This window comes from Bubalus bubalis, chromosome 1 (assembly GCF_019923935.1).
Source record: "Bubalus bubalis isolate 160015118507 breed Murrah chromosome 1, NDDB_SH_1, whole genome shotgun sequence".
Classification (NCBI taxonomy): Eukaryota; Metazoa; Chordata; class Mammalia; order Artiodactyla; family Bovidae; genus Bubalus; species Bubalus bubalis.
The window spans coordinates 79,187,970-79,215,367 of record NC_059157.1 but is presented as its reverse complement, the minus strand read 5'-3'; the positions used below and the strand labels follow the sequence as shown (position 1 = coordinate 79,215,367).

Sequence of the window (27,398 nt, the reverse complement as noted above, 5' to 3'; positions counted from 1 at the left end):
AGACCAGTTCCAAATAGGAAAAGGGTTACATCAAGGCTGTATATTGTACCCCTGCTTATTTAACTTACATGCAGAATACATCATGAGAAATGCTGGGCTGGAAGAAGGACAAGCTGGAATCAAGATGGTCAGGAGAAATATCAATAACCTCAGATATGCAGATGACACCACCCTTATGGCAGAAAGTGAAGAGGAACTAAAAAGCCTCTTGATGAAAGTGAAAGAAAAGAGTGAAAGTTGGCTTAAAGCTCAAAATTCAGAAAATGAAGATCATGGCATCTGGTCCCATCACTTCATGGGAAATAGATGGGGAAACAGTGGAAACAGTGGCTGACTTTATTTTGGGGGGCTTCAAAATCACTGCAGATGGTGACTGCAGCCATGAAATTAAAAGACGCTTACTCCTTGGAAGGAAAGTTATGACCAACCTAAACAGCATATTAAAAAGCAGAGACATTACTTTGTCAATGAAGATCCGTCTAGTCAAGGCTATGGTTTTTCCAGTAGTCATGTATGGATGTGAGAATTGGAATATAAAGAAAGCTGAGTGCCAAAGAATTGATGCTTTTGAACTGTGTTGTTGAAGAAGACTCTTGAGAGTCCCTTGGACTGCAAGGAGATCCAACCAGTCCATCCTAAAGGAGATCAGTCCTGGGTGTTCATTGGAAGGACTGATGCTGAAGCTGAAACTCCAATACTTTGGCCACCTGATGTGAAGACCTGACTAATTTGAAAAGACCCTGACACTTGAAAAGATTGAGGGCAGGAGAAGAAGGGGACAATAGAGGATGAGATAGTTGGATGGTATTACCGATTCAATGACATGAGTTTGGGTAAACTCTGGGAGTTGGTGATGGACAGGGAGGCCTGGCATACTGGGATTCATGGGGTCACAAAGAATTGGACAGATTGAGTGACTGAACTGAACTGAACTGAATAAAATGCATTCAAATATAATATTTAATGTTGCAATATAGAAGCTTATTTAAATGAAAATTAAAGGTGATTTGGGGAATGTTTCAAAAATATTATTATTATACCATTTTCCTATAATTTAACAAAACTAAAAAGAGCTATTTACTAAATACTTTTTGTGCAAGTATATTAATAATAGAATCCTTTTGATGTATGTAATCGCAAGCTGAAATCAAGATTGCCAGAAAAAATATCAACAACCTCAGATATTCAGATGATACCACTCTTATGGCAGAAAATAAAGAGGAAGGAAATAAGGAGACTCTTGATATGGGTGAAAGAAGAGAGTAAAAAAAAATGGCCTGAAACTCAACATTCAAAGATCCAAGATCATGGCAACTGGTCCCATCATTTCATGGCAAATAGAAGGGGAAAAAGTGGAAGCAGTGACAGAGTTTATTTTCTTGGGCTTCAAAATCACTTCAGACAGTGACTGCAGCAATGAAATTGAAAGACTCTTGCTTCTTGGAAGGAAAGCTATGAAAAACCTTCACAGTTATTAAAAAGCAGAGACATCACTTTGCCAGCAAAGGTCCATCTAGTCAAAGATATGGTTTTTCCAGCAGTCATGTATGAATGTGAGAGTTGGACCATAAAGAAGGCTGAGCACTGAAGAATTGATGCTTTTGAATTGTGGTGCTGGGGAAGATTCTTGAGAGTCCCTTGGACTGCAAGGAGATCAAACTAGTCAATTCTAAAGGAAATCAACCCTGGATATTCATTGAAAGAACTGATGCTGAAGCTGAAATCCCAATACTTTGGCCACCTGATGAAAAGAGCTGACTCATTGGAAAAGATCCTGATGCTAGGAAGGATTGAAGGTGAAAGGAGAAGGTGACAGCAGAGGATGAGATGGTTACATAGCATCATCAACTCAGTGGACATGAATTTGAGCAAGCTCCAGGAGACAGTGAAGGACAGGGTAACATGGTGTGCTGCAGTCCATAGGATCACAGATAATCAGATACGACTTAGCAACTGAACAACAATAACAAGTAAATCAGGGACTGATAAGCTATAATAAGGTTTGGATTTTATACTAAGTGTGATGAAATGCTTTTGGCAAAATTTAAATAGGGTAAGACTGAAGACTATGAATATAAAATATTTATATATTGCATCCATGTGAGAACTAGATTGGGGCAGGGGAAGCAAGGAACCCATTAGCAATGTTACAATAGTCTAGGCGAGAGAGGATGGTGGAAAGGAGACATACTCGGAAGATGGTCAGGAAATAGTGTCAGCAGGATATGCTGTTGAATTGGAAAGGGAGACAGAAAATTACAGGATAATTCTTAGATTCTGGAATAAGTACATGATCTGTTGTTACAATATTTGTAAAAACTACATTTTTGTAAGAGGCTATAAAGCAGGTTTTATGTAATACCTTCCTCTAGTTTAAAATACCATTGCTTCTAAAAAGGAATGCCAAAAATGTCCCCCATGGGCCACTGAATACTGCTTGAATTTGCTAATGATTGAATGCATATATACTCAGGGAGAAGAGTTCCATGCATTTTATAAAGCTATAATCTAGGCTTTTTTGCACATAAAAAAAATCTAGAAAGCCTACATGCCACAGGTATAATACTCTGTTTGGCTTACCTTACTGCAGTAGATGGAAAAAATCATATATAAAGAGTGCAAGAGAGAATATTTTAAATGTTGCATTTGTTGGGTGGTGAAGTCTTTCATCCCTTCAGACAGGAATGAGGGTTTTCCTCATGGACAGTTTAGTCAGTGACCCATCTAGGTACCATAGACACATTTATTGATACTGCAGAGTGGTATCTCTGAACGAATTTTTGTCTTGAAAAGTGAAACTTTATTCACTTTATGTTCATCTTAAAGAGATGGAATTTAGCCTCAGCTCCATGTTGAGTATGCTTGCACAAATTCACCTTTCAAAAAGCTTGATAATGAAAGCAGTGCCCTTGTCTCCACTATTTGATCCATTCCACTTCTCTCTGTAGAGTTCAACAGCATATTCATCCAGTCAGAGGTATGCCTTTCCCACAGGCATCACAGCTCTCCCTGCTTATTCATGTCCAGAGATGCTATGTTTTATCTCAGCGATTAAAGAAGGTACTGTTTTAAGAGTCGTCCGACTAGTTTACTGTCTGGAAACTCTCAACTGAAGATGAGAGCAGCAACCATAGGGCTCTTCCATTAGTGCACTGCTTGTTGTTCCATATGGATGTCTTTTCTACCCTTTGCTTCCTACACTGTATATTTTTCCATCTATACTTCTAAAGAAAACTTCTCCAAAGGAAAATGCTCATTATGAGCACACAGAATTAATTTACCAACTGGCAGGTCTGTTTCTATATGAGGAAACAGATTTTAGCTGAATTCCTTTTGAATGTTAGCTAGGCTGTACATCTGTCCATAATCCAGTCTTCTCTTTCCTGCTCCCCACCCACTCATCTGAGCTCAAAGATTCACTCTCTTACTTTCATTCTGATCTGTATCACCTTTCCTAACAGCACAGTTAAGTTTAAAAAAAAAATCGTGCAGATTCTCAATGTTTCCAAATGTTTTGTTGCTGGATAATTATAACAGTAAATGTAGGTGTGACTGCCGACTTTTTAGTCTAGCTACATATTTACTATGAAGAACTGAGGTGCATTTTAATTATAATTGATGAGAGTTCTTATTAGCTCTCAAAACATTGATAATCATAGCAGGAATATGTGAAGCATAAGACTGGGAAAGTATGTATACTTGTTCAGTTCTAGAGTAAGACAAATTTAAAAACAAATTTAGGATATTACTTTATAGTAGTCCTAATCTGTTTCATAATTAGTACTGCATGCATCTATATATGTATTATTTATTTTGCTAACTTTAGGATCAGGCACTAATAACTCTTAAGCAATTGAATATATACTTTTCACATTTTTTAAATATTTGAAGGAGATAACAGATGGCTTTGAAATGTTTGTTAAAATGAAAGAAAGGCTACGCTCCATGACTCAATTTGTCTCTCTCCCATGATAAACAAATTGACTGAAAGGAAGAATTAGCACCTAAAATGGTAAGTGAACTTGCATTTACCTATAGTCTCTGAAAGAAACAGATATCTGAATAAACAACATAGCTTCAAAGTTTGTCTTGATGCAAAAACCTGCAAAATCTTGGTGTACAACTTTCTGTCTCTCTGCATTTCTGACATTTATTATTAACAATAAAAGCAGAGTGAAATGAAAATAGCAGTTATATTGATTTTTCTAAGTTGTAAAGGCATGTTTAATAGCTTGATGCTTTTCACTAAACCAAAACACATAGACATTTCTAGCAGTAATATTGTCTCTTACTATAAAAATTAAAAACTTGAAACACTTTGTTATAATTGTTCTTACTAGCTAATGATAAAATGTGATAGATCTTATTCTATATATGTGTTATTCTGAGGTAAATTATCCTGGAAACAAACAAGAAATCAATATCACATTTTTCACCAGTATTTATTTCAATAGATACATGAACAAATATGTAAAACAAACTGTACCTGTCAAGTGATGTTTTAGGGATACAAAGCCAGCAACTGTCAGTAAACTTGTTGAGATTACATAAACAAGCTTTTTACACTATTTCACTTTCTACTATGATAATACTAGTTATGGAGAGTTTTACTTGTCATAAAGATGAAATTTGCTAGAAAAAGCAAAATACGTACATATAGAGAAAACTAAAAATGTGGAAAGGTGCAAGGTGGGCAATTTTACTCAAAATAAGAATAGCAAGAGTTAAGATAATGAAGAAGTGATGAATTGTTATAAAAGTTTATTTACATAAGTCAATAAACAATGAAGTGATGGAACAAAAACAGTGGCAAAATAGTTTTAAATTTCATATAAGAGTGATTATGGTAATGTGAAAAGTAAATTCAAAGACAGATGGGGAATATCATGAAAAACTTTCTGGAACAGTGCATCTCGACTCTGCCACGACTATATGAGACAGCACTGAGTTGGGTCCCAGGTGGAGTGGGTTCTCCACTGAAACTCAGACTGGAATCCCTGTTACTCCCCTCTACAGTGTGGACCTGCCATAGTTAGTGCAGCTACTGGCCGAAGAAGAAATAAGTTACTCATGTTGGTTTTTTCCCTACTTATATTACTGTATTTCTTCCCGAATTCTGGGAAGGGTTTTGAGACTAGAGATGATAGTAAAAGAGTTCCAACATCTCTGTCCATCTTCCATTTGTATTCTAAGATGCTGGTTTATGCATTTCTCTAGCATGAATGTGCAGGGAGGTCAAAGGCATTGGAATAGTTAAGGAGGAAGAAGTTTAGGACTTGGAAAGGTAATTTGTGTTTTTCACTCTTCAGAGATATTCTTTCAAACTGTGCCAGGTACTGCATATTTCTGACACTTCCAAAAGAATATTTTTAAATCAGTGGATGACAAATAAATATAAGAATTTAAATTGCTTCCAAGCACAAAATAAGACTGGTATCTAATCAACTGCAATTCTTGGCAGCAGTTCTTTATGTGATGAATAGGTATCTTCTATGATCTCTGTATCTATACAAAAAGATGCAGGTCTGGGTAGTCTCTCTTTGGGGAGAGAATATTTTATCTATACTCTCTGAATTTGATGTTGCATCAGAGGAACAAGAGTAGTTATAACTTCCACTCTGCTCTCTCTATATTACTAATTTGCTGTAGTGTTGATGTTTTTATGATCTTCTCTATTGCTTAGTTAATAAGAATATAGAATTTCCTCATTCTTTAATAGAGATAATTTAATTTATGTTCTGGGTACCACTCAGGGAAGATAATGGACGGCAAACTGAATACAACTCTTGGGTAAATTTTATACCAGAGGATTGGATTGAGATTGCTTTTGGTATCATAAGACTACTCAGTCAGTCAGTCAGTTCAGTTGCTCAGTTGTGTCCAACTCTTTGCAACCCCATGGACTGCAGCATGCCAGGCTCCCCTGTCCATCAGCAACTGCTGGAGCTAACTCAAACTGATGTCCATCCAGTCGGTGATGCCATCCAATCATTTCATCCTCTGTCATCCCCTTCTCCTCCTGCCTTCAATCTTTCCCAGCATCAGGGTCTTTTCCAATAAGTCAGTTCTTCGCATCAGATGACCAAAGGATTGGAGTTTCAGCCTCAGCATCAGTCCTTCTAATGAATATTCAGGAGCTGATTTCCTTTAGGATGGACTGGTTGGATCTCCTTGCAGCCCAAGGGACTCTCAAGAGTCTTCTCCAACACCACAGTTTCAAAAGCATCAATTCTTCGGTACTCAGCTTTCTTTATAGTTCAACTCTCATATCCACACATGACTACTGGAAAAACTATAGCTTTGACTAGATGGACATTTATCAGCAAAGTAATGTCTCTGCTTTTTAATAAGCTATCTAGGTTGATCATAGCTTTTCTTCCAAGGAGCAAGTGTCTTTTAATTTCACGGCTGCAGTAACCATCTGCAGGGATTTTGGAACCCCCAAAATAAAGTTGGTCATTGTTTCCATGGTTTCCCCATCTATTTGCCATGAAGTGATGGGACCAGATGGCATGATCTTAGTTTTCTGAATATTGAGTTTTAAGCCACACTCCTCTTTCACTTTCATCAAGAGGCTTTTCAGTTCCTTTCACTTTCTGCCATAAGGGCGATGTCATCTGAGTATATGAGGTTATTGATATTTTTCCTGGCAATCTTGATTCCAGTCTTGGCTTCAATCAGTCTGATATTTCTCATGATGTACTCTGCATATAAGTTAAATAAACAGGGTGACAATATATAGCCTTGACGTATTCCTTTCCCGATTTGGAACCAGTATGTTGTTCCATGTCCGGTTCTAACTGTTGCTTCTTGACCTGCATACAGATTTCTCAGGAGGTAGGTAAGGTGGTCTGGTATTCCCATCTTGAAAAATTTTCCACACACAGTTTGTTGTGATCTACACACTCAAAGGCTTTGGTGTAATCCGTAAAGCAGAAGTAGATGTTTTTCTGTAATTTTCTTGCTTTTTGGGATCCAGTGGATGTTGGCAATTTGATTTCTGGTTCCACTAGCAATATTATAATAGTAAAACTCTGATTTATTATATCTATGTGACTGGCACTGGTAGACAGTTCTATTTGTGTTGTATGCCATTTGTTTATGAATAATCCAGGAGTACTAATGTTACTTTGTTTTTTTTTTTTAATTCCAGACACTTGAGCCATGTTGTCACAAACCCTGACATTTACACTATTGTATATTCATCCTCCTAGAGCTTTTGATTTTTGTACTATACTCACTTGAATGCTTATTTTCCATGTTTAAACTCCTTGAGTGCTATTCACTTTTGTTCCTATAGTGAATTTGCACTCAGTGGATAAATGCTAAATATTTATTTGGTTACTGAAGAAATATTTCTGTTGATCTGAGTTCTTCAAATAGCAAGAACAGCAATAGAACAACATACCATTTATACGGGACCATTAATATGGGCATAATTAACCATTCAAAAGAAATAAATAGCATGATAACAATAACAATATGAGACTAACTTCAATATTTTTACATAGCAGCAGAAAACACAAAACTATTGTGGTCACAGGAATTCATAGTATAACAATGGCTAACAATTTAACAGATTAATGTTTCCACTGCTGAGCTTGTTAATGAAAAATGCTATTTTTTTTTTCCTAATGGGATCTCTACAGTACAAATGTTTCAAAAGTACAATGTTTTATCTTACAGGTATTTGTATACTGAATTTTGTTAGGCCTTTCACTGAGAATGAGATTCAGACTGGTAGTTTCAAATTATTGTCTGTAGTTCTAATGCTTTAATTTCCAAAGGGGTCATTATAAGGAGTGAGGGGGGTGGGGACCCTCCAGTGTTGATGACACAAAACATCAGTGCTGTTAACAATTAAATGTGAAAACATTTAAGCAATGCTCTTGCACTGACACCCAAAGAATAAAATCTATTAGGATGGCACTAGATAGCAGATGATTTCACAGCAAAGTGCCCCAACCTTCATCAAGTTAAGAATCAAGAGAACTTAGGTAACTGTGGTAGAGTCAAAGATGGTCTCAGCTCATGAAAGGCCCTTCTGTGCTAGAGCTATATTAAATTATCACAGCTAATGCAAAATCAAACTTGGTGTAAAAGATAAAAGGGTAAAGTTCTCACAAACGATCACTTATCACTCCAATCCGAAATGCATACAGCATTCATTATAGATCGAAATGCCACTCAAATTTCATCGAGTCGGGTTTTGAAACAGCCAAACCATTAATAGAAGAGAGTAGCTTTTTATATTTATACAACCAGTGACTAATGAGGCATTATACCCTGTGTGAAAGGAGAGAAAAAAACAAAACTTTATTTTGTAATGAACCCAATTGGAGCCCTTTTAAAACACAGTGTAATGTGGTTTCACTGTTTCATCGAGCCTCTCATTACTTGTGTCAATAATCCTAGGTAAACCAGTGTTGAACTTCACAGCATTTATCTAGCAGCGTGAATAGCACTAATCTATGGGGTGCTTTTCATGAACTGTAGTTCAAAAAGCAAAGCCAAAAATGACTTCTTACAAAGTGCTCAGAGAAATATTTATTAGAAATATGTCAACTGCCAACTACCTAAAGGTAGCTTGGCTCTTTAAGAAATCATACTGCTGGCTAGCTTGCAAACACTGAGAAAACATATGAATTTTCCCCCACTCGAATTACTTAAAAAAAAATGAATGACATATTTTTCATCAAAGTATATTATTTCTTCTGTCACTTCCCTTCTAATTGTCTATATTTTTATGTCATATCGCTTTCAACACAATGTGACGTGCTATGCAACATCCCTCAGTTTCCCAAAAATTGTGAGGTGAGACAAGCACTTGAAGTTGAGGGTGAATCAGACTTCACTTCCATGACTGTGGTATCTAAACATCCAGGTCAGCAGTAACTGTAAGTGACTCCTGGATCCTGCTCTAAGGATCTAACTTATCTTCTTGACACACTCAGGGTTGTTATATTCTCTCTGGCAGTGAGCCTGGCAGGGTTTGTCTACAGGGGGTTACCACATTTAATTCCAATTTATCAGTCTAACTTGATCAGGCTGAACTTTCCCCAGAACTGAAATTTGCACAATTCATGCGATACCATAAATTACTCTCTCAGCTCTCCTGTTTTCAACATGTTTATATGTGGAAAGTCTATTCAGCACAAGCCGTTGTTTAACTTCAAGAGCAAATTGTTGCTAACAGCTGAGAAATGGTAGACACTAAAGCAATTCAAAAATAAGACAGTTTTATAAATTGATTTAATATATTATTTTGGCCTGTATCATAACAACATAAGTATCTTTGGAAAAACAAACGGGGTTATTTTCCCCCTAAAATTAAATCACTTTACAAAGAATTAGAACTTACCCCCAAATTCCTCTTTTTGGAAACTTATAGAATTAATCCATGTTTCTTACAGTTATTTTATACTTATATTCATGAGTAACATTTCAAATAAATGTACTCTGTAACTTCTAAGATCCACTAGATTTATTACAGCTTTGTATAGATTTTACACAACACTCATTCAAATATTGTAACATTATGTAGAACATATTAGTTTTAGAAAATGTTTTCTTGGTGAAATATATGAGAAAAATCTTACATTCTATAATGCTTTTTTTCTCTTTGAGGTTCACATTGTACCCTGTAAATAAACTCTGAGAAGTCTTGAAATAAAGAAACATAACTAACTTCATTTATTGTGATATTTACCAATTTCATAAAAGTTCATCTTCATTTAACAATATGTTAAAGCTATTTCATGAACAATCTGTCCTGACTTTTGGAGTTTACAGAAAATAGAAATTCTCTCTAATCTTGGGAATTGGCATGTCTTTTTGCAATTTTGCCTATATTTACTCAAAATATGAGACTAATGAGAGGAGAAAAAAAAATGTTTGTGGGCGTTTTAAATTATCATGCAGGTGTCATTAGTACTGTATACCTCTGTCTTTGCTGCATCTCGATGACCTACTATCATTCTTTGTAAAACTACTAATAGTGATTATAAAATACGCTTTTATGATAATTTCCAAAATTAACTTAAGGAAAGTTTTCATGATTCTGATTTATTATTAAAAGCATTTATTTGTAAAGCATAAAGAAAACCATTAATATGATTTACTAGTCACCATCAAACAATACACAGTATATTTGCAACTAAAAAATCATTAACAAAACAGTTATTTCCTAATATATGCTTTAATTTTATGTTATTATTTTGATTCAAAACATATTAATTGTGAATCTTGGAGATATTTATACTTATGAGAAGTTCTTCTGAAAGAAAATGAAAACCTGTTTAAATGTGTTTATTATTATAAAGATTTTGATATATTTTAGCAGTTTTTCAGGTCATTCATTCTTACATGCATAATAATGTCAAAAAGGTACTCACCATGTACAATGAGAACGTACTCTGCACTGCTTTGGCCAATAGTATTTGTAGCTTCACATCGGTATGTACCATTATCCGTTTTGTTGAGGAAAAGAATGTTTAGCTCCCTACCACTCACAACCATTCGGTCAGGATCTGGTAATTCTCCACCATCCTTTGTCCACAAAACAGGTTCTGGCCTATTGGATTTAAACATACATATAGACAAAAAAAAAAAAGAAAAAAATATATATATACGAAATGTTACATGTGACTCAAATAAATCAAACAGTTTCTATTTAACACCCATTTTGTGGATAGCAATGTGCTTGCTAATTTCTGTGCTATGCTGTACTTAGTCACTCAATCGTGTTGACTCTTTGTGACCCCATGGACTGTGGCACACCAGGCTCCTCTGTGCATGGGATTTTCCAGGCAAGAACCCTGGAGTGGGTTGCCATGCTCTTCTCCAGGGATCTTCCCAACCCAGGGATAGAACCCAGGTGTCTCACATTGCAGGCAGATTCTTTACCATCTGAGCCACCAGGGAAGCCCTACTAACTTCTATAAGACACCAAAAGAACCATAATACACTCACTCAGAAGATTTGGAGATATAACAATTATAATTTAATTCTTTTCTCCTTAACAAAAGAGATATATTAAGAACTAATTAATGGAGTCATTAGAGTAGTCACCAATAGACTACAGGTCCTGGGACCGGATTCTGTGGCTAAATCGTTCATACCTACTGGCTTCTGGAAGACTGCCTTTGGGCTATTGGAGCAGACTTCCACAGAAGTACCTGGAATTATACCTTTGCATTTGGGGCTGCCATAATGGTACAACTTTGCCTGAAACCACCTGAAACTTCTCCCTCTTACCTTTCTTGTTTTCTCATGTCCCTAGAGGCTTTTATTCCTGAAAGTACTCTTTTTATTCCCCTTAGTTTTATTGAGATATAATTGACACATAACATTAAACTAGTTTAAGGTACACAGAATAATGATTTGATATATATATATATATATATATATATATAAATGTTGAAATGTGATTGCCACATAAATTTACTTAATACCCATCACCTAACATAGTTATAATATTTTTCTTTTGATGAGAACTTTTAAGATCTACTCTCTTAATACCTTTTATGATCAAATATTATTAATTACAGTCAGCATACTATACATTATATACTCAGAACTTATCTTATAATTGAAATTTTGTACCTTTAAACCATCTTCACCCATTTCCCCGACCCCTACCCCTGCCTCCAGCCACTTTTATTCAACATTGTACTGGGATTCCTAGCCATAGCACTTAAGCAGGAAAATAAATAAAAGACAACCAAGTTGGAAATGAAGAAGTAAAACTGTCTTCATTTGCAGATGACATGAGAACATATATTAGAGAAGGAAATATAACCCACTTCAGTATTCTTGCCTGGAGAATCCCATGCACAGAGGAGTCTGGTGGGCTACATGGGGTCACAAAGACTTAGACGTGACTTAGCAACTAAACATAGGAAACTCTAAAAATTCCACTGAAAGAACTGCTAAAACTAATAAATGAATTTAAAGTTACAAGATACAAAATGAATATACAAAAATCAATTAAATTTATAAACACTATCAATGAAACATTGGAAACAGAAATTAAGAAAACAACCTATTTTACAATTGCATCAAAAAGAATAAAATACTTACAAAGAAAACCTGACCAAGAAAGTGAAAGATCTATACACTGAAAACTATAAGATATTAATGAAAGAAACTGAAGAGGACAAATAAATAGAAAAATAATCTACGCTCATAGATTGAAAGAATTAATATTAAAAGTCCATTGTACCCTAAGCAATCTGCAAATTTAATGTAATCTTTATCAAAATTCTAATGGAAACTTTTCATATAAAAATGACAAACAATCCTAAAATATGTATGGAACAACGAAAAGCCCCAAATAGGCAAGCAATCCGGAGAAGGCAATGGCATCCCACTCCAGTACTCTTGCCTGGAAAATCCCATGGATGGAGGAGCCTGGAAGGCTGCAGTCCATGGGGTCGCTGAGGGTTGGACACGACCGAGCGGCTTCACTTTCACTTTTTACTTTCATGCATTGGAGAAGGAAATGGCAACCCACTCCAGTGTTCTTGCCTGGAGAATCCCAGGGACGGGGGAGCCTGGTGGTCTGCCTTCTATGGGGTTACACAGAGTCGGACACGACTGAAGCGACTTAGCTGTAGCAGCAGGCAAGTAATCTTGAGAAAGGGGAAAAAAGCTGGAGGTTTCACACTTCCTGATTTCAAATGATATTTCAAAGATATAGTAATTAAAACAGTATGATATTGGCAAAAATACAGACCCATAGATCAATGGAATAGAAAACTCAAAAATAAAGTCACGCATATATAGGCATTTAATTTTTTACAAAGGAAGCAGGAATATACTATGCAAAAAAGGCAGTCTCTTCAGTAAATGCGGCTGGAAAAACTGAATAGCCACATGCAAAAGAATAAAACTGGGCCTCTCTTTTGCATTATAAAAGTCAACTCAAAATGTGTTAAACACTTGAATGTAAAACTGGAAACCTAAAACAGGAAAGAAGCTCCTTGACATTGATCTTGATGATGATTTTTTTTGGATTTAACACCAAAAGCAATGGCAACAAAATAAAATAAATAAATAAATAAACATATGGGAACACTCTAAATTAAAAAGCTTCAGCATAGCAAAATAAACCACTTAAAAAATGAAAAGCAACCTATGGAAAGAGGGAAGTTATTTGCAACTATTTTGTGTAGGTAAATAAGATAAAAAGTAAATATCCAAAATAAAAAAATAACTTACACAAGTCAATAACAAAAAATGACCTGATTAAAAATAGAGAATCAGGAGATATTTTTCCAACAAAAACATACAAATGGACAACAGGTACATGAAGAAATGTGCATCATCATTAATAACCAGGGAAATGCAAATCAAAGCCTGAATGAGATAATACTTACATGGCTATCTTCATAAAGACAAGAAATAATAACTGTTGAGGAGGATATGGGAGAAGGAAATCCTCCTACATCATTAGTGGGAATATAAATTGGTACAGCCACTATAAAAAAGAGTAAGGTGGTTCCTCAGGGGCTTCCCTGGTGGTTCAGTGGTAAAGAATCTGCCTGCCAATGCAGGAGATGTGGGTTCAGTCCCTGGTCAGAAAGATCTCCTGGAGAAGGAAGTGGCAAACCACTCCAGTATTCTTGCCTGGGAAATCCCAGGTGCAGAGGAGCCTGGTGGGCTATAGTTCATGGGATTGCAAAAGAAGATGGACAACACTTAGTGACTAAGCAACAACACAGGAGATTCATCAAAAATTAAAGATAGAACTACCAGATGATCCAGTGATTCTACTTGTTGGTATATATCCAAAGGAAAAGAAATCACTATTTTAAAGAGATAGCTGTACTCATATTCATTTTAGCACTATTCACAATAGCCAAGTCATAGACCCAACCTAACTATCCACTGATAAGTGAATGAATAAAGAAAGTACAGGGGACAGGGAGGGCCCTAAGTGCAAAATAAAAGATATTTGAGTAGTTACAAAAAGAAAGAAAATAAATTACAAATGTAATGGAATATTATTTAGTCATTCATAAAGAAAGAAATTCTGACCCTTGTAACAATATGGATGAAACTTGAGGGCATTATGCTAAGTGAAAAAGTCAGACAGAGAAAGACAGCTACTATATGACTTCATTTATGTGTGGAATCTAAAAAAACCTGAACTCATAGAAATGGACAGTTATCCTTTAATCAAATAGTTGCAAAGAATTCTCAAAACCTCCTTTTAGGGAAGAAAAGATAAATGAATCACGAATTTGTCTTCAAAGATTTCATTCTTACATAATTACTAACAATAGAAATAATTATTAGTATCGATCACTGTGTTTGATAATGGTAGTTATCCTAGTTACTTTACGTAGTTTCTATAATCCTCATAAGAACAAGGTTTTTAAAAAATGTAATGCAGATACTAATATAGAACATCAGAGATGCATTCAAACCCTGGTCTGACTGCACAGTCAATGCTTTGTCCACTACCCCTTGTATTCTAACATGATGAATATTTTCCTAGTTCTTCTATGTCAAAATTTTCAACTTTAAACATAATTTTATCTTACCATTGGAAATTATTTTTGAAAAAGCTTTAATTATTTGTTTATTTTGGTGAAAAACTGAACTTCTGTTTTGCTGTTGTGAATATATTTATTAATAGAACTCAGTATTCAAAAAATGAAGATCATGGCATCTGGTCCCGTCACTTCATGGCAAATAGATGGGGAAAGAGTGGAAACAGTGTCAGACTTTATTTTTTTGGGCTCCAAAATCACTGCAGATGGTGACTGCAGCCATGAAATTAAAAGACGCTTACTCCTTGGAAGGAAAGTTATGACCAACCTAGACAGCATATTCAAAAGCAGAGACATTACTTTGCCAACAAAGGTCCATCTAGTCAAGGCTATGGTTTTTCCAGTGGTCATGTATGGATGTGAGAGTTGGACTGTGAAGAAGGCTGAGCACCGAAGAATTGATGCTTTTGAACTGTGGTGTTGGAGAAGACTCTTGAGAGTCCCTTGGACTGCAAGGAGACCCAACCAGTGCATTCTAAAGGAGATCAGCCCTGGGTGTTCTTTGGAAGGAATGATGCTAAAGCTGAAACTCCAGTACTTTGGCCATCTGATGCGAAGAGTTGACTCATTGGAAAAGACTCTGATGCTGGGAGGGATTGGGGGCAGGAGGAGAAGGGGACGATGGAGGATGAGATGGCTGGATGGCATCACCAACTCGATGGACATGAGTTTGAGTGAACTCCAGGAGTTGGTGATGGACAGGGAGGCCTGGCGTGCTGTGATTCATGGGGTTGCAAAGAGTTGGACACTACTGAGCAACTGAGCTGAACTGAGGTCTTGATAGTGGTGCCTATGACCCTGGCAGCTTTTCTAAGATGAAGAATATTTTTTTATTCTGTAAACTTTCACAAAAATGACAAAAGCTGTGAAACAATTAATAATAAATATTGTAAATTGTATTAAAATAAGCAAATCATCAATGTGATGAAAAATCACTTAGTCTTAGTAAAAACTTGTTCTCCAAAAACGTTAGAATAATACACTAATTTATGTCATCATCCAGTTATATAGATAACTTATTATGATAGCATCTTTAATAAATCAAACCTGAATACTTCTCAACTTTCTTCATATATCCCACATTTTACTGTTGCTATTTTAATTTGCTAATTCTTATTTTAAAACTGATGGATGGGAAAATCTTGAACCATTCTCATCCTTAACATTCTTTGAAGAAAAAAGCTGGCACAATAAAATTATGACTTACTGCATATAACAAATAATTATAAACTGTGTCCTTTCTACAAAGCCACATAAGACCAACATTAAAATAACGGCTACATTAAGGATAATTTGAATTTTAGAAAATTAATCTTTAAAATACTATTCAACAGAAGTATTTTATATTAAGAGGCAATGCTTTCTTAATGTATAAGTTGGAATTTTTAACCACACTGATAATTGTACACACATACCTATGCATTTCCATAAGTAAATTATACTCCCCAAATCCAAACTGTCATAATTTTTTTCTCTGTTAGTGTTTGTAAGCTTGAAATCACATCTTAAACATATCAGCCTGTAAATATGTAATTAAATTTAGATATATATTTTAAATTTGTGTATAAAATAAAGATCTAGAAAAATTATTCATTGTTACTATTTAAAAGTTTTCTTCTAAAAAAGATAATTCTCCCATTTAGGAAATAATGAACAACACCTGGACAAATAGTTCCAGGAGATTCTAGCAGTATAAGTCACTGCTGACACCGAACATTGCAGGATTCTCTATCATACACTGTATCATAAATCTTCAAGGTGGCAAAAAAAAAGTTAACACCATAAAATGAAATTTTAACAAAATGGAGGTTAGAGTTTATGCATCAATTAAAAATAGCCTACGCATATTCGAATTAGTACTTAAAATGCTCAAGCTACTTAATATCACCATAAAAATATTAAGTGGTTTAGCAAGTCTTGATATAATTTGTGTTTCATCTTAATAAAAAGAACCCCTAGGCTTTCTCTAATTGGAACCTAGAAATGATTGAGTTTCTTGCTGCAAAGGAATAAAAATCTTCCCTGCTGTTCAGGCGACCAAAGAAGATCATTTAAAAAGTGGTTCCAGTCTACAGTTACTCTGGGATAAAGCTGAGAAAGAGTAGGAGGCAGACACCAGGAGTCACAGGACGGCAACACAGCATCAGGCATCAGATAACACTGTGTAACTCCACACGTATAACTCCACAGCAAGAATATTAACATCCTCAATCCGGAGGGTTGCCCCTTTCAAAGCAATTAACTTTCAATTAAAAGTTGAAAAATTTCATATGAGATAAAGCTAGATCTATGTTCTGTCTACCAAATCTATAAGGCTGAAAAGATGTTTGTTTTTCTTCTATCCCTAAAGATAGCTGTGTAGCAGTTTCTTCCTAGGGCAAGAAGAAAAATAGCAAGAAAATTAGTTTTAAAAAAAGGAACCAAATATGATTGTATATTTACTATATTGTATTCTAAAGTCTTATTAACTTGCTTTTACCTCAACAGACTTTAAAAAATCTTTTATTAATTCACTATTTTGTTTTGTAGATATCTAAGATTGTCGGGAGAAATATCAATAACCTGAGATATGCAGATGACACCACCCTTATGGCAGAAAGTGAAGAGGAACTAAAAAGCCTCTTGATGAAAGTGAAAGAGGAGAGTGAAAAAGTTGGCTTAAAGCTCAACATTCAGAAAACAAAGATCATGGCATCTGGTCCCATCACTTCATGGGAAATAGATGGGGAAACAGTGGAAACGATGTCAGACTTTATTTTTTTGGGCTCCAAAATCATTGCAGATGGTGATTGCAGCATAAAATTAAAAGACACTTACTCCTTGGAAGGAAAGTTATGAACAACCTAGATAGCATATTCAAAAGCAGAGACATTACTTTGCCAACAAAGGTCCGTTTAGTCAAGGCCATGGTTTTCCCAGTTGTTATGTATGGATGTGAGAGTTGGACTGTGAAGAAAGCTGAGCGCTGAAGAATTGATGCTTTTGAACTGTGGTGTTGGAGAAGACTCTTGAGAGTCCCTTGGACTGCGAGGAGATCCAACCAGTCCCTCCTAAAGAAGATCAGTCCTGGGTATTTATTGGAAAGACTGATGCTGAGGCTGAAACTCCAATACTTTGGCCACCTCATGAGAAGAGTTGACTCATTGGAAAAGACCCTGATGCTCGGAGGGATTGGGGGCAGGAGGAGAAGGGGACGACAAAGGATAAGATCACTGGATGGCATCACCGACTCTATGCACATGAGTTTGGCTGAACTTTAGGAGTTGGTGATGGACAGGGAGGTCTGGCATGCTGCAGTTCATGGGGTCGCAAGGAGTCAGACATGACTGAGTGACTGAAAAGAACTGAACTGAATAGGAGAATCTCATATCTTTAACAATTCCTTATTTATAGATTAGTGTTGGAAGGAATTGCCACAACTTTCTCAGACTACTGGTTTATTTAATATTTGACCTTGATATAAACATGATTACTAATATCCACCCAAACTCTTGAGGTAGTCATTCAGATATTTATTCTGTAAAGTTAGGCCACAGTAACAATCCCTCTAACTCTCCCACAGTACATGGACTCATTCACTCCTTAGGTATGGATGAGAACACCTATTGCTGAGTCTATTGATGAGTTTTGCTTTCAAAGCTCCCATTTTTCCTTTTAATGCTCAAAAAGAATAAAGAATAAGCAGTTCAGTTATAGAAATATCCATCCCACAATACAGATCTTCTAAGGAAAGAATTTTAATATCCTTACAAATCTGGACGGAAGGTGGAGTCTTCCTTGGTAACTCAGTGGTAAAGAGTCTGCAGGCCAGTGCAGATACATGGGTTCAATTTCTGATCCAGGAAGATTCCATATGCTATGGAGCAGAGCAGCTAATCGCCCTGCACCACGACTATTGTGCTTGTTCTCTAGAGCCCAGGAGCCACAACTACTGAGCCCATGTGCCACGGCTTCTGAAGTCTGTGCACCCTAAACCCCATGTTCTGCAACAGGAGTCCCACACATTGCAACTAAAAGGTGATTCTCTGCAGTCACCACAACTAGAGAAAGCCCACACAGCAATGAAGACCCAGTAAAATAAAAAACAAAGAAAAATTTAAAAAGTGGAAATAAAGTAAAAAAAAGTGAAAATAAAAAGTAAAATATCTTCTGATTTTGGAATGGATATATGCTCTGGTATCTTCTTTTTCCCAAATGGCTATATCCCCCTTGAATTCTGCAGTGACTTTTCCTCCAAAAGCACAATGCATGTTGGGTTCTAATTTTAAAATTAATCCTATGAAAATTAACTTTTTCTAGATGAAAGCAAAAACAAACAAACAAACAAAAGTCACTGTAATAGCATTCAAGTAAATATCTTGTTCTGGTTCAAAGAAAAGGAAAGAAATTGCATATTATAATTATATACATCTTGCACTTCCTTTAACATGAGACAAAACATGAATGCATAGTTAATAACTTGGGACCTTATGCACTTTTATGGCACATGAAGATGACTGATGCTTTTATTTCAGTTTAGAAATTCCACAGGTGGCAGTAAATGTGAATGAAGCTTCAATAATGTGGACTTTTTTTAAGCCTAATTACCCTCTAATTGTTATCATATTTTTACCCTAATGCAAAAGAAGGTAGTGAGAGTTATATAAACATCTTGATTCTTTTTTTCTGCTTTAAATAAACTTTTTAATCAAGAAATTATACCACAGAGTCTGTTTTTAAAACCACAGTATTCATGCTATCAAATTTTTAGAGAACTGGAAGGAGAGAAATTAAATGCAAATTAATCAACAAGTGGGTTCGAAATTGGGTTCAAGTTTAGTTTTAATTTTATTGGATTCCTATAGGGAGTATTCTGAGAAAAATCTAGCCCAGATAATCTCTGTTGGGTACATGGTGATTACATTCATAAACCTCAGTCAAACTATATCAACCAAGTGAAGAGAAAGACAAAAAGAAAATATGAAAACAGTTAGAAGCTGGGGTTGCTTCATCCTTTTTTAAAAATTAAAATATAAACACAAAGGAAGTTCAAGGAGTAGCCTTTCTTGAAGCTGTGAAACTGCTTCAAACTATAATGTTATAGTGAGTCTCAGTTGGAGGCAAAGGACATGGTATATAAACTAAGAAATTGAAAAGGGTTACTTATGGAGTTATTCATTATGCTGATCATTTCAAATTTAAAGATACATAGAGTTATTTTATTACTGAGGATGAAACAAGGTGTTTCTGAACATAGTTTGTAAGTAACTTTTTATATTTATTCAAAGGCATATTCTTTTTTTATTTTTTTTTTTAATGTTCACAGTCTTTTTTTTTTCTTTTTTTTTTTGATTCTATTTTTTTTAATTTTATTTTATTTTTAAACTTTACATAACTGTATTAGTTTTGCCAAATATCAAAATGAATCCGCCACAGGTATACATGTGTTCCCCATCCTGAACCCTCCTCCCTCCTCCCTCCCCATTCCATCCCTCTGGGTCGTCCCAGTGCACCAGCCCCAAGCATCCAGTATCGTGCATCGAACCTGGACTGGCAACTCATTTCATACATGATATTTTACATGTTTCAATGCCATTCTCCCAAATCTTCCCACCCTCTCCCTCTCCCACAGAGTCCATAAGACTGTTCTATCCATCAGTGTCTCTTTTGCTGTCTCGTACACAGGGTTATTGTTACCATCTTTCTAAATTCCATATATATGCGTTAGTATACTGTATTGGTGTTTTTCTTTCTGGCTTACTTCACTCTGTATAATAGGCTCCAGTTTCATCCACCTCATTAGAACTGATTCAAATGTATTCTTTTTAACGGCTGAATAATACTCCATTGTGTATATGTACCACAGCTTTCTTATCCATTCATCTGCTGATGGACATCTAGGTTGCTTCCATGTCCTGGCTATTATAAACAGTGCTGCAATGAACATTGGGGTACTCGTGCAAAGGCATATTCTTAATTATTGTAAAAATATAGATCTAGGCCTTTGGAGAATACATCAAGCTGTGATTTTTCCTCAGATTTGATTGTTGTGCAACTTAATCATAATGAAATTTGTTTTCTTTTTTTTTTTCTGATATTGATTTTATACTTTTCAAGGGAGCAATTCTTAAAACATCAAATAACTTTTACTATTAGCCAACTTAACTTTGAATGTTTTACTTGTCACAATTGAGGTTCATTTCAAAAACATAATCCATGAAAGACTTATGTGTCTGTCTTCATAGATATGGTTTTGCTTAAGGCAAAACAAAACTTCAGACATGCTTATAGTAATCTTCAATGAGTCTCGAAGGGTTTAATTACCAGAAAATGTCCTACTCTTACACTTATATCTTAACACACATAAGAAATCAATGAATATTTTTGTTGTTGTTAATTAAAATATGCCTACATATTCTTGACTAGTTACTTCATAAGTTTGCACAATTATTATCTAATAAGGATCCATAAACAAATCAGTGCAAGTTTTGAACCAGGAATTATGAGGGATATAAGGAAAATAAAATAATATCTGTTCTCTATGATTTACATTTCAGTAGTTTATATAAGATATATATAATCAAGCATAGTATTTGGCAGGGCATAGTAAGATATACCTCTTGCTTCATGTCTTAAATTATAGTAGGATTTTTAAGTTTTAAAAATGGAAGATGCCAACTCAAGAGCAGTCAGAATCCTAGTTAGGATACTTGCCTTCCGGGGGCCATATTGTTGAAGAGATGAATTTAAATATGGTGAATTCCAGGAAAGAGTATAGAGTTAATAGGTGATACTGTTATTGGCTAAGATAACAAATTTAGAAAGGGCAAAATTAAAAGTGCTTGATGTAATGACTGAGTTGGAAGTAATAAAATCAAAAGCCAAGATATAAGTTGATATTAAGGGATAGGATCAAATATGCTAAGAAGCTTAATCCAAGACAAAGTTAATAGGATATAAAGCTAAACATGAAAAAGTATTATTTTAGTATTAGACCAGAAGACTGATAGAGCCACTAATATGAGAGACAAAATAAAATGTGGTAGAGAAAATTCTGATCATAAAGAGAAGGGTGAAAAAAGGCAAAGAAACTGAAAAGTTTGGAAGAGAAATGTGCAGGTTAAAAACACAATACATTTAGAATGGTATATTAGTTAGCCTGGCACTCAACCCTGTCTTTGGGTATCATGTAGAAAAATCCAGATATTCATGAAAAATAAAAATACTTTGTTAAGGCTTTTAAGAAGTAAATATTTCTGATAGGAGATATCTATGTTATCAAATAATATATCTGATAAAATTATTAATTTATTTAAATATACCAGTGTGAAATATCAGAAAAAGAAAAATTCAATGAAGAGACAGTATACAGAGTTCTGAAGATAGAAAACAAAATTTTACATAATTTTGGAATAATAATAAAGGAAAACACAATAATAGGATAAAATAGGAGAGCCCTTGGGAAAATAAACATAACTTTTTGGAACCAGAAAATATATGGTGTAAATGAAAAGACATGTGAGGAATCAGTGAACTAAAATGGATTGGAAAGGGTGAATTTAATTCAGATGACCATTATACCTACTACTGTGGGTAAGAATCCCTTAGAAGAAATGGAGTAGCCCTCAAAGTCAAGAGAAGAGTCCAAATGCAGTACTTGGGTGCAATCTCATAAATGACAGAATGAGCTCCGTTCATTTCCAAGGCAAACCATGCAATATAAGAGAAATCCAAATCTATGCCCCAACCACTAATGCTGAAGAAGCTGAAGTTGAACAGTTCTATGAAGACTTACAAGACCTTCTAGAACTAACACCAAAAAAAAAGATGCCCTTTACATCATAGGGGACTGGAAAGCAAAAGTAGGAAGTCAAGAGACGCCTGGAGAAACAGGCAAGTTTGGCCTAGGAGTACAAAATGAAGCAGTGCAAAGGCTAACATAATTTTGCCATGAGAACGCACTGGTCATAGCAAACAACCTCTTCTAACAGCACAAGAGATGACTTTACACATGGACATCACCAGATGGTCAATACTGAATTCTGATTGATTATATTCTTTGCAGCTGAAGATGGAGAAGCTCTATACAGTCAGAAACAATAAGACCAGGAGCTGACTGTGGCTCAGATCATGAATGCTTTATTGCAAAATCAGACTTAAATTGAAGAAAGTAGGGAAAACCACTAGACCAATCAGGTATGACCTAAATCAAATCCCTTACAATTATACAGTGGAAGTGAGAAATAGATTCAAGGGATTAGATTTGATAGACAGAGTGCCTGAAGAACTATAGAAAGAGGTTCCTGACATTACACAGGAGGCGGTGATCAAAAGCATCCCCAAGAAAAAGAAATGCAAAAAAGCAAAATGGTTGTCTGAGGAGGCCTTACAAATAGCTGAGAAGAGAAGAGAAGCTAACAGCAAATGAGAAAAGGAAAGATATATCCATCTGAATGCAGAGTCCCAAAGAATAGCAAAGAGAGATAAGAAAGCCTTCCTCAATGATCAATGCAAAGAAATAGAGGAAAACAATAGAATAAGAAAGACTAGAGATCTCTTCAAGAAAATTAGACATACCAAGGAAGCATTTCATGCAAAGATGGGCACAATAAAGGACAGAAACAGAATGGATCTAACAGAAGCAGAAGATATTAAGAAAAGGTGGCAAGAATACACAGAAGAACTATACAAAAAAGATGTTAATGACCCAGATAACCACAATAGTGTGATCACTCACCTAGAGCCAGATATCCAGTAATCTGATGTTAAGTGGGCTTTAGGGAGCATCACTAAAAACAAAGCTAGTGGAGGTGATGGGATTTCAGCTGAGCTATTTCAAGACCTAAAAGATAATGCTATTAAAGTGCTGCACTCAATATGTCAGCAAATATGAAAAACTCAGCAGTGGCCACAGGACTGGAAAAGATCAGTTTTCATTCCAATCCCAAAGAAAGGCAATGCCAAAGAATGTTCAAACTACTGCACAATTGTACTCATTTCATATGCCAGCAGAGTAATACTCAAAATTCTTCAAGCCAGGATTCAACAGGATGTGAACCATGAACTTCCAGATGTTCAAGCTGGATTTAGAAAAGGGAGAGGAACCAGAGATCAAATTGCCTACATCCAGTCAATCATCAAAAAAGCAAGAGAGTTCCAGAAACATCTATTTCTGCTTTATTAACTATGCCAAAGCCTTTGACTTTGTGGATCACAACAAACTGTGGAAAATTCCTAAGGAGATGGGAATACTAGACCACCTGACCTGCCTCCTGAGAAAGCTGTATGCAGGTCAAGAAGCAACAGTTAGAACCAGACATGAAACAATGGATTGGTTTCAAATGGGGAAAGGAGTATGTCGAGGTTGTATATAGTCAGCCTACTTATTTAACTTATATGCAGAGTGCATCATGTGAAATTCTGGGCTGGATCTAGCACAAGCTGGAATCAAGATTGCCAGGAGAAATAGCAATAACCGTAGATATGCAGATGACACCACCCTTATGGCAGAAAGCAAAGAGGAACTGAAGAGCTTCGTGATGAAAGTGAAAGAGGAGAGTGAAAAAGCTGACGTAAAACTCAACATTCAAAAAACTGAGATCATGGCATCCAGTCCCATCATTTCATGACAAATAGATGGGAAAACAGTGACAGACTTTATTTTGGGGGGCTCCAAAATCACTGCAGATGGTGATTGCAGCCATAAAATTAAAAGATGCCTGCTCCTTAGGAAAAAAGCTATGACCAACCTAGACAGCATATTAAAAAGCAGAGACTTTACTTTGCTGACGAAGGTCCATCTAGTCAAAGCTGTGGTTTTTCCAGTAGTCATATATGAATGTGAGAGTTGGACCATAAAGAAAGCTGAGTGCCAAAGAATCGATGCTTTTGAACTGTGGTGTTGGAGAAGACTCTTGAGAGTCCCTTGGACTGCAAGGAGATCTAACCAGTCAATCCTCAAGGAAATCAGTCCTGAATATTCATTGGAAGGACTGATGCTGAAGCTGAAGCTCCAATACTTTGGCCACATGATGCAAAGAATCGGCTCATTGGAAAAACCCTGATGCTGGGAAAGATGAAGACAGGAGAAGGGGATGACAGAGAATGAGATGGTTGGATGCTATCACTGACTTCATAGACATGAGTTTGAACAAGCTCTGGGAGTTGGTGTGGACAGGGCAGCCTGGTGTTCTGCAGTCCTTGGGGTCTCAAAGAGTCAGACACAACTGAGTAACTAAACAACTGAATGAAAAGAGAGGAGAAACTCTCTTCATAGAGTCTAACCTATATCATAAGTACAGTTCTAGTCCTAAATAGGAAAAAAATAATAATGCAAGACCACCCAACTAATCAAATAAAAGACAAACTAGCCAAACAAACCAGATTGGAAACTAAACAGGTACAGCAGAATGGAAAAGTTGATAATTTCATTTGTTGTTTAGTCATAAATCCTGTCTGACTTTGTGAACACATGGACTGCATCCTGCCAGACTCCTTTGCCCATGGAATTTTCCACCCATGAGTATTAGGGTGGGTTGCCATTTCCTTTTCTAGGGTATCTTCCTGGCCCAAGGATTGAACCTGGGTCTCTTATGTCTCCTGCTTTGGCAAGAGGATTCTTTATCACTAGCACCAAATGAGAAAAGCTAAATTCAGTGCTAGAAGAAAGTTAAGAAATGCATATCCATCCAGCAATAAGGGAATGAGAAATTGGAAATTCAAGCATAGGGCAGGACTGGAGTTTTTTATAGAGAGATTGGAGCCAAGCAAGTGTCCAAGCTGAGAAAAGAACACAAAAGAACAGATTTACCAGATACATTAGAATACTTTTATTTAGGAAATGAGAAAAGCGAGAATGAAATCCAGTATGTCTGAGAGAAGTCAAAAGAAACTGATGTCATAGGAATGAAAAAGAATTTCTTTAAATATTAATTGACCTACATATTTACAGTTATATCACATCCAATATCTTGACCTCTCAGTTCCCCAAACTTCTCATTTCCAATAATCTTTTGTTAGCACTACTCAGCCATAACCCTGCACTAAACTTTGTCATTATCATTCCTTCACTTCCTTATATATTTCAGTTTTTTTCAATCTCAATCTCCCATCTTTTCAGCTCACTATTCAGTTCATCATCAAAGCCTCCAATCCTAACTACTGAGCCCACCATTTACCTTTATTTTCTGATCCCTTCCTAATTTTACCTCTGTCTTTCATTAGTATTACTATGCTATTAATACTTTTTTTCCTTTCCCATCCATGGTAGTTAACTGGTTAATTATCAGCCCTAATGAAACCAACTTTTCTATCTTCTCTGTCAGAATATCTAAACTAATTTAAAAAAAAAATGAGTGAGAAGGTGAATGGCTTGTTTTAAAAATACTGTTCTTGAAATTATCATGGAAGAATGCACACAAAGAGCAATGAAAGGCTATTTTAAAGCAAAATAAATTTCATTACTGGGTCTTTGAGAATTTCATGACTAAAAAAATAGTTTTGTTTTTCTGATATGTGGAAATATGCTTCAAGAATTATCATAAATGACTAAAATATGATTATATCTACACATTTCGGCCTCTTCTAACTCTTTAACATAATATTTTAAATATTTATTTTTGCAAAATCTATATTTTGATACAGCTGGTATCATCAACTGTTAAGCTGGCTCTGTCCTAACATTTCAAATATTTAGGGCTGGAATAGTACAGTAAGCAAAGAGGGAAAAAAATGAAAAAAAAATGACTTGAAATTACACAGTTAAAGAAAATTCTTTAACTGCTTCTCCTTAAAATATGTAAATTTCCATTGTACTTCTAGCTTGTTGAAGTTATTTGCATCTCATTTAATAAATATGTCCTTGTGTATTTGTGCGTGCGTGAGAGAAAGAGAGAGAGTAAAAGGGTTCTGTAGCTTTCTTCTTCATTGGTCTCTACTCTTTTTGATTTTAGACATCTCTGGGTGTTTTCTTCAATCTCTTGTTATATCCCTGCTATAACCCTTAATTCTTGCTCAGAATAAACATATTTCCCATAGTTGAAAAATTCTTTTCTATGAAAAGCAATTTTTCCCTTCTATTGCAGTTTGAGAATCCCAGTGATTCCTGTTGAAAGACTCAACAATGAAGTTCCCTTTCAAAAATCATCGGTATTTCTGCCTGATAGGGTCAAAGGTGTTTAATGTGGTGACGAATGAAGTCGGTTTGAAGCAGAAAATCCAGCCTGATTGCTTCATTAAATTGCAAGTTGAAAGTCTGATTCTGAATGTATCTACTCATGTAAATTCTGGAAATCAATGATTGTACTAATATAGTATCAAGTAGGAGGAATATCATTACATTAAAGATTCAATGTAGATGGGACAATATCATCAATGTTAACTTCATCATTAGACTTAAAATCTCAAGAGAAGATATAAAACGGATTTCTTCCATCCTGATTAATCTGAGCATATGCTACTTATTTCTGATTTTTTAAGGTACTTCTTGCCTACAAGTTTAGACGCTTGCAGTAGAAATAGAAAATAACCTATATGCAAGAGGTAAGTGCTCTTTAGACAACTTGAAAATAATGGCATTTTTTTAGAGTGCTTGTGAAATCCTGGACCACTTTTTACTGATAAGGTAGTGTTCACTGATTATTATTGTAACACTTTTGAGAAACAGAGAATTCACAATAGAAACTGTATAATTCCAGACAATTTGTGGCACAACAAATAAAAGAGTATCCCCAGAAAAGATAAAATTGCTATGATCCTAAAGAAATGACAGATTTTAGCACTGAAGGAAAAATATTCAAAATTGTGATAAATGCTTAAGCTAATCTCTCAAGGACTTTGTGCTAAAGCAAAACAATTACCAAT

General features: G+C 35.5%; 1 protein-coding gene across 4 annotated transcripts in view; it reads right to left on the bottom strand.

Moving 5' to 3' along the window:
- The window catches only part of CADM2 (cell adhesion molecule 2), a 1,267,507-nt gene that overhangs the window by 102,246 nt on the left and 1,137,863 nt on the right, over positions 1-27,398 (bottom strand). For all 4 annotated transcript variants that reach the window (XM_025278923.3, XM_025278930.3, XM_025278929.3 and 1 more), the window contains one exon: positions 10,395-10,573. In XM_025278923.3, coding sequence (XP_025134708.1) covers positions 10,395-10,573 — 179 coding nt within the window. The remainder of the gene's footprint in view (positions 1-10,394; positions 10,574-27,398) is intronic.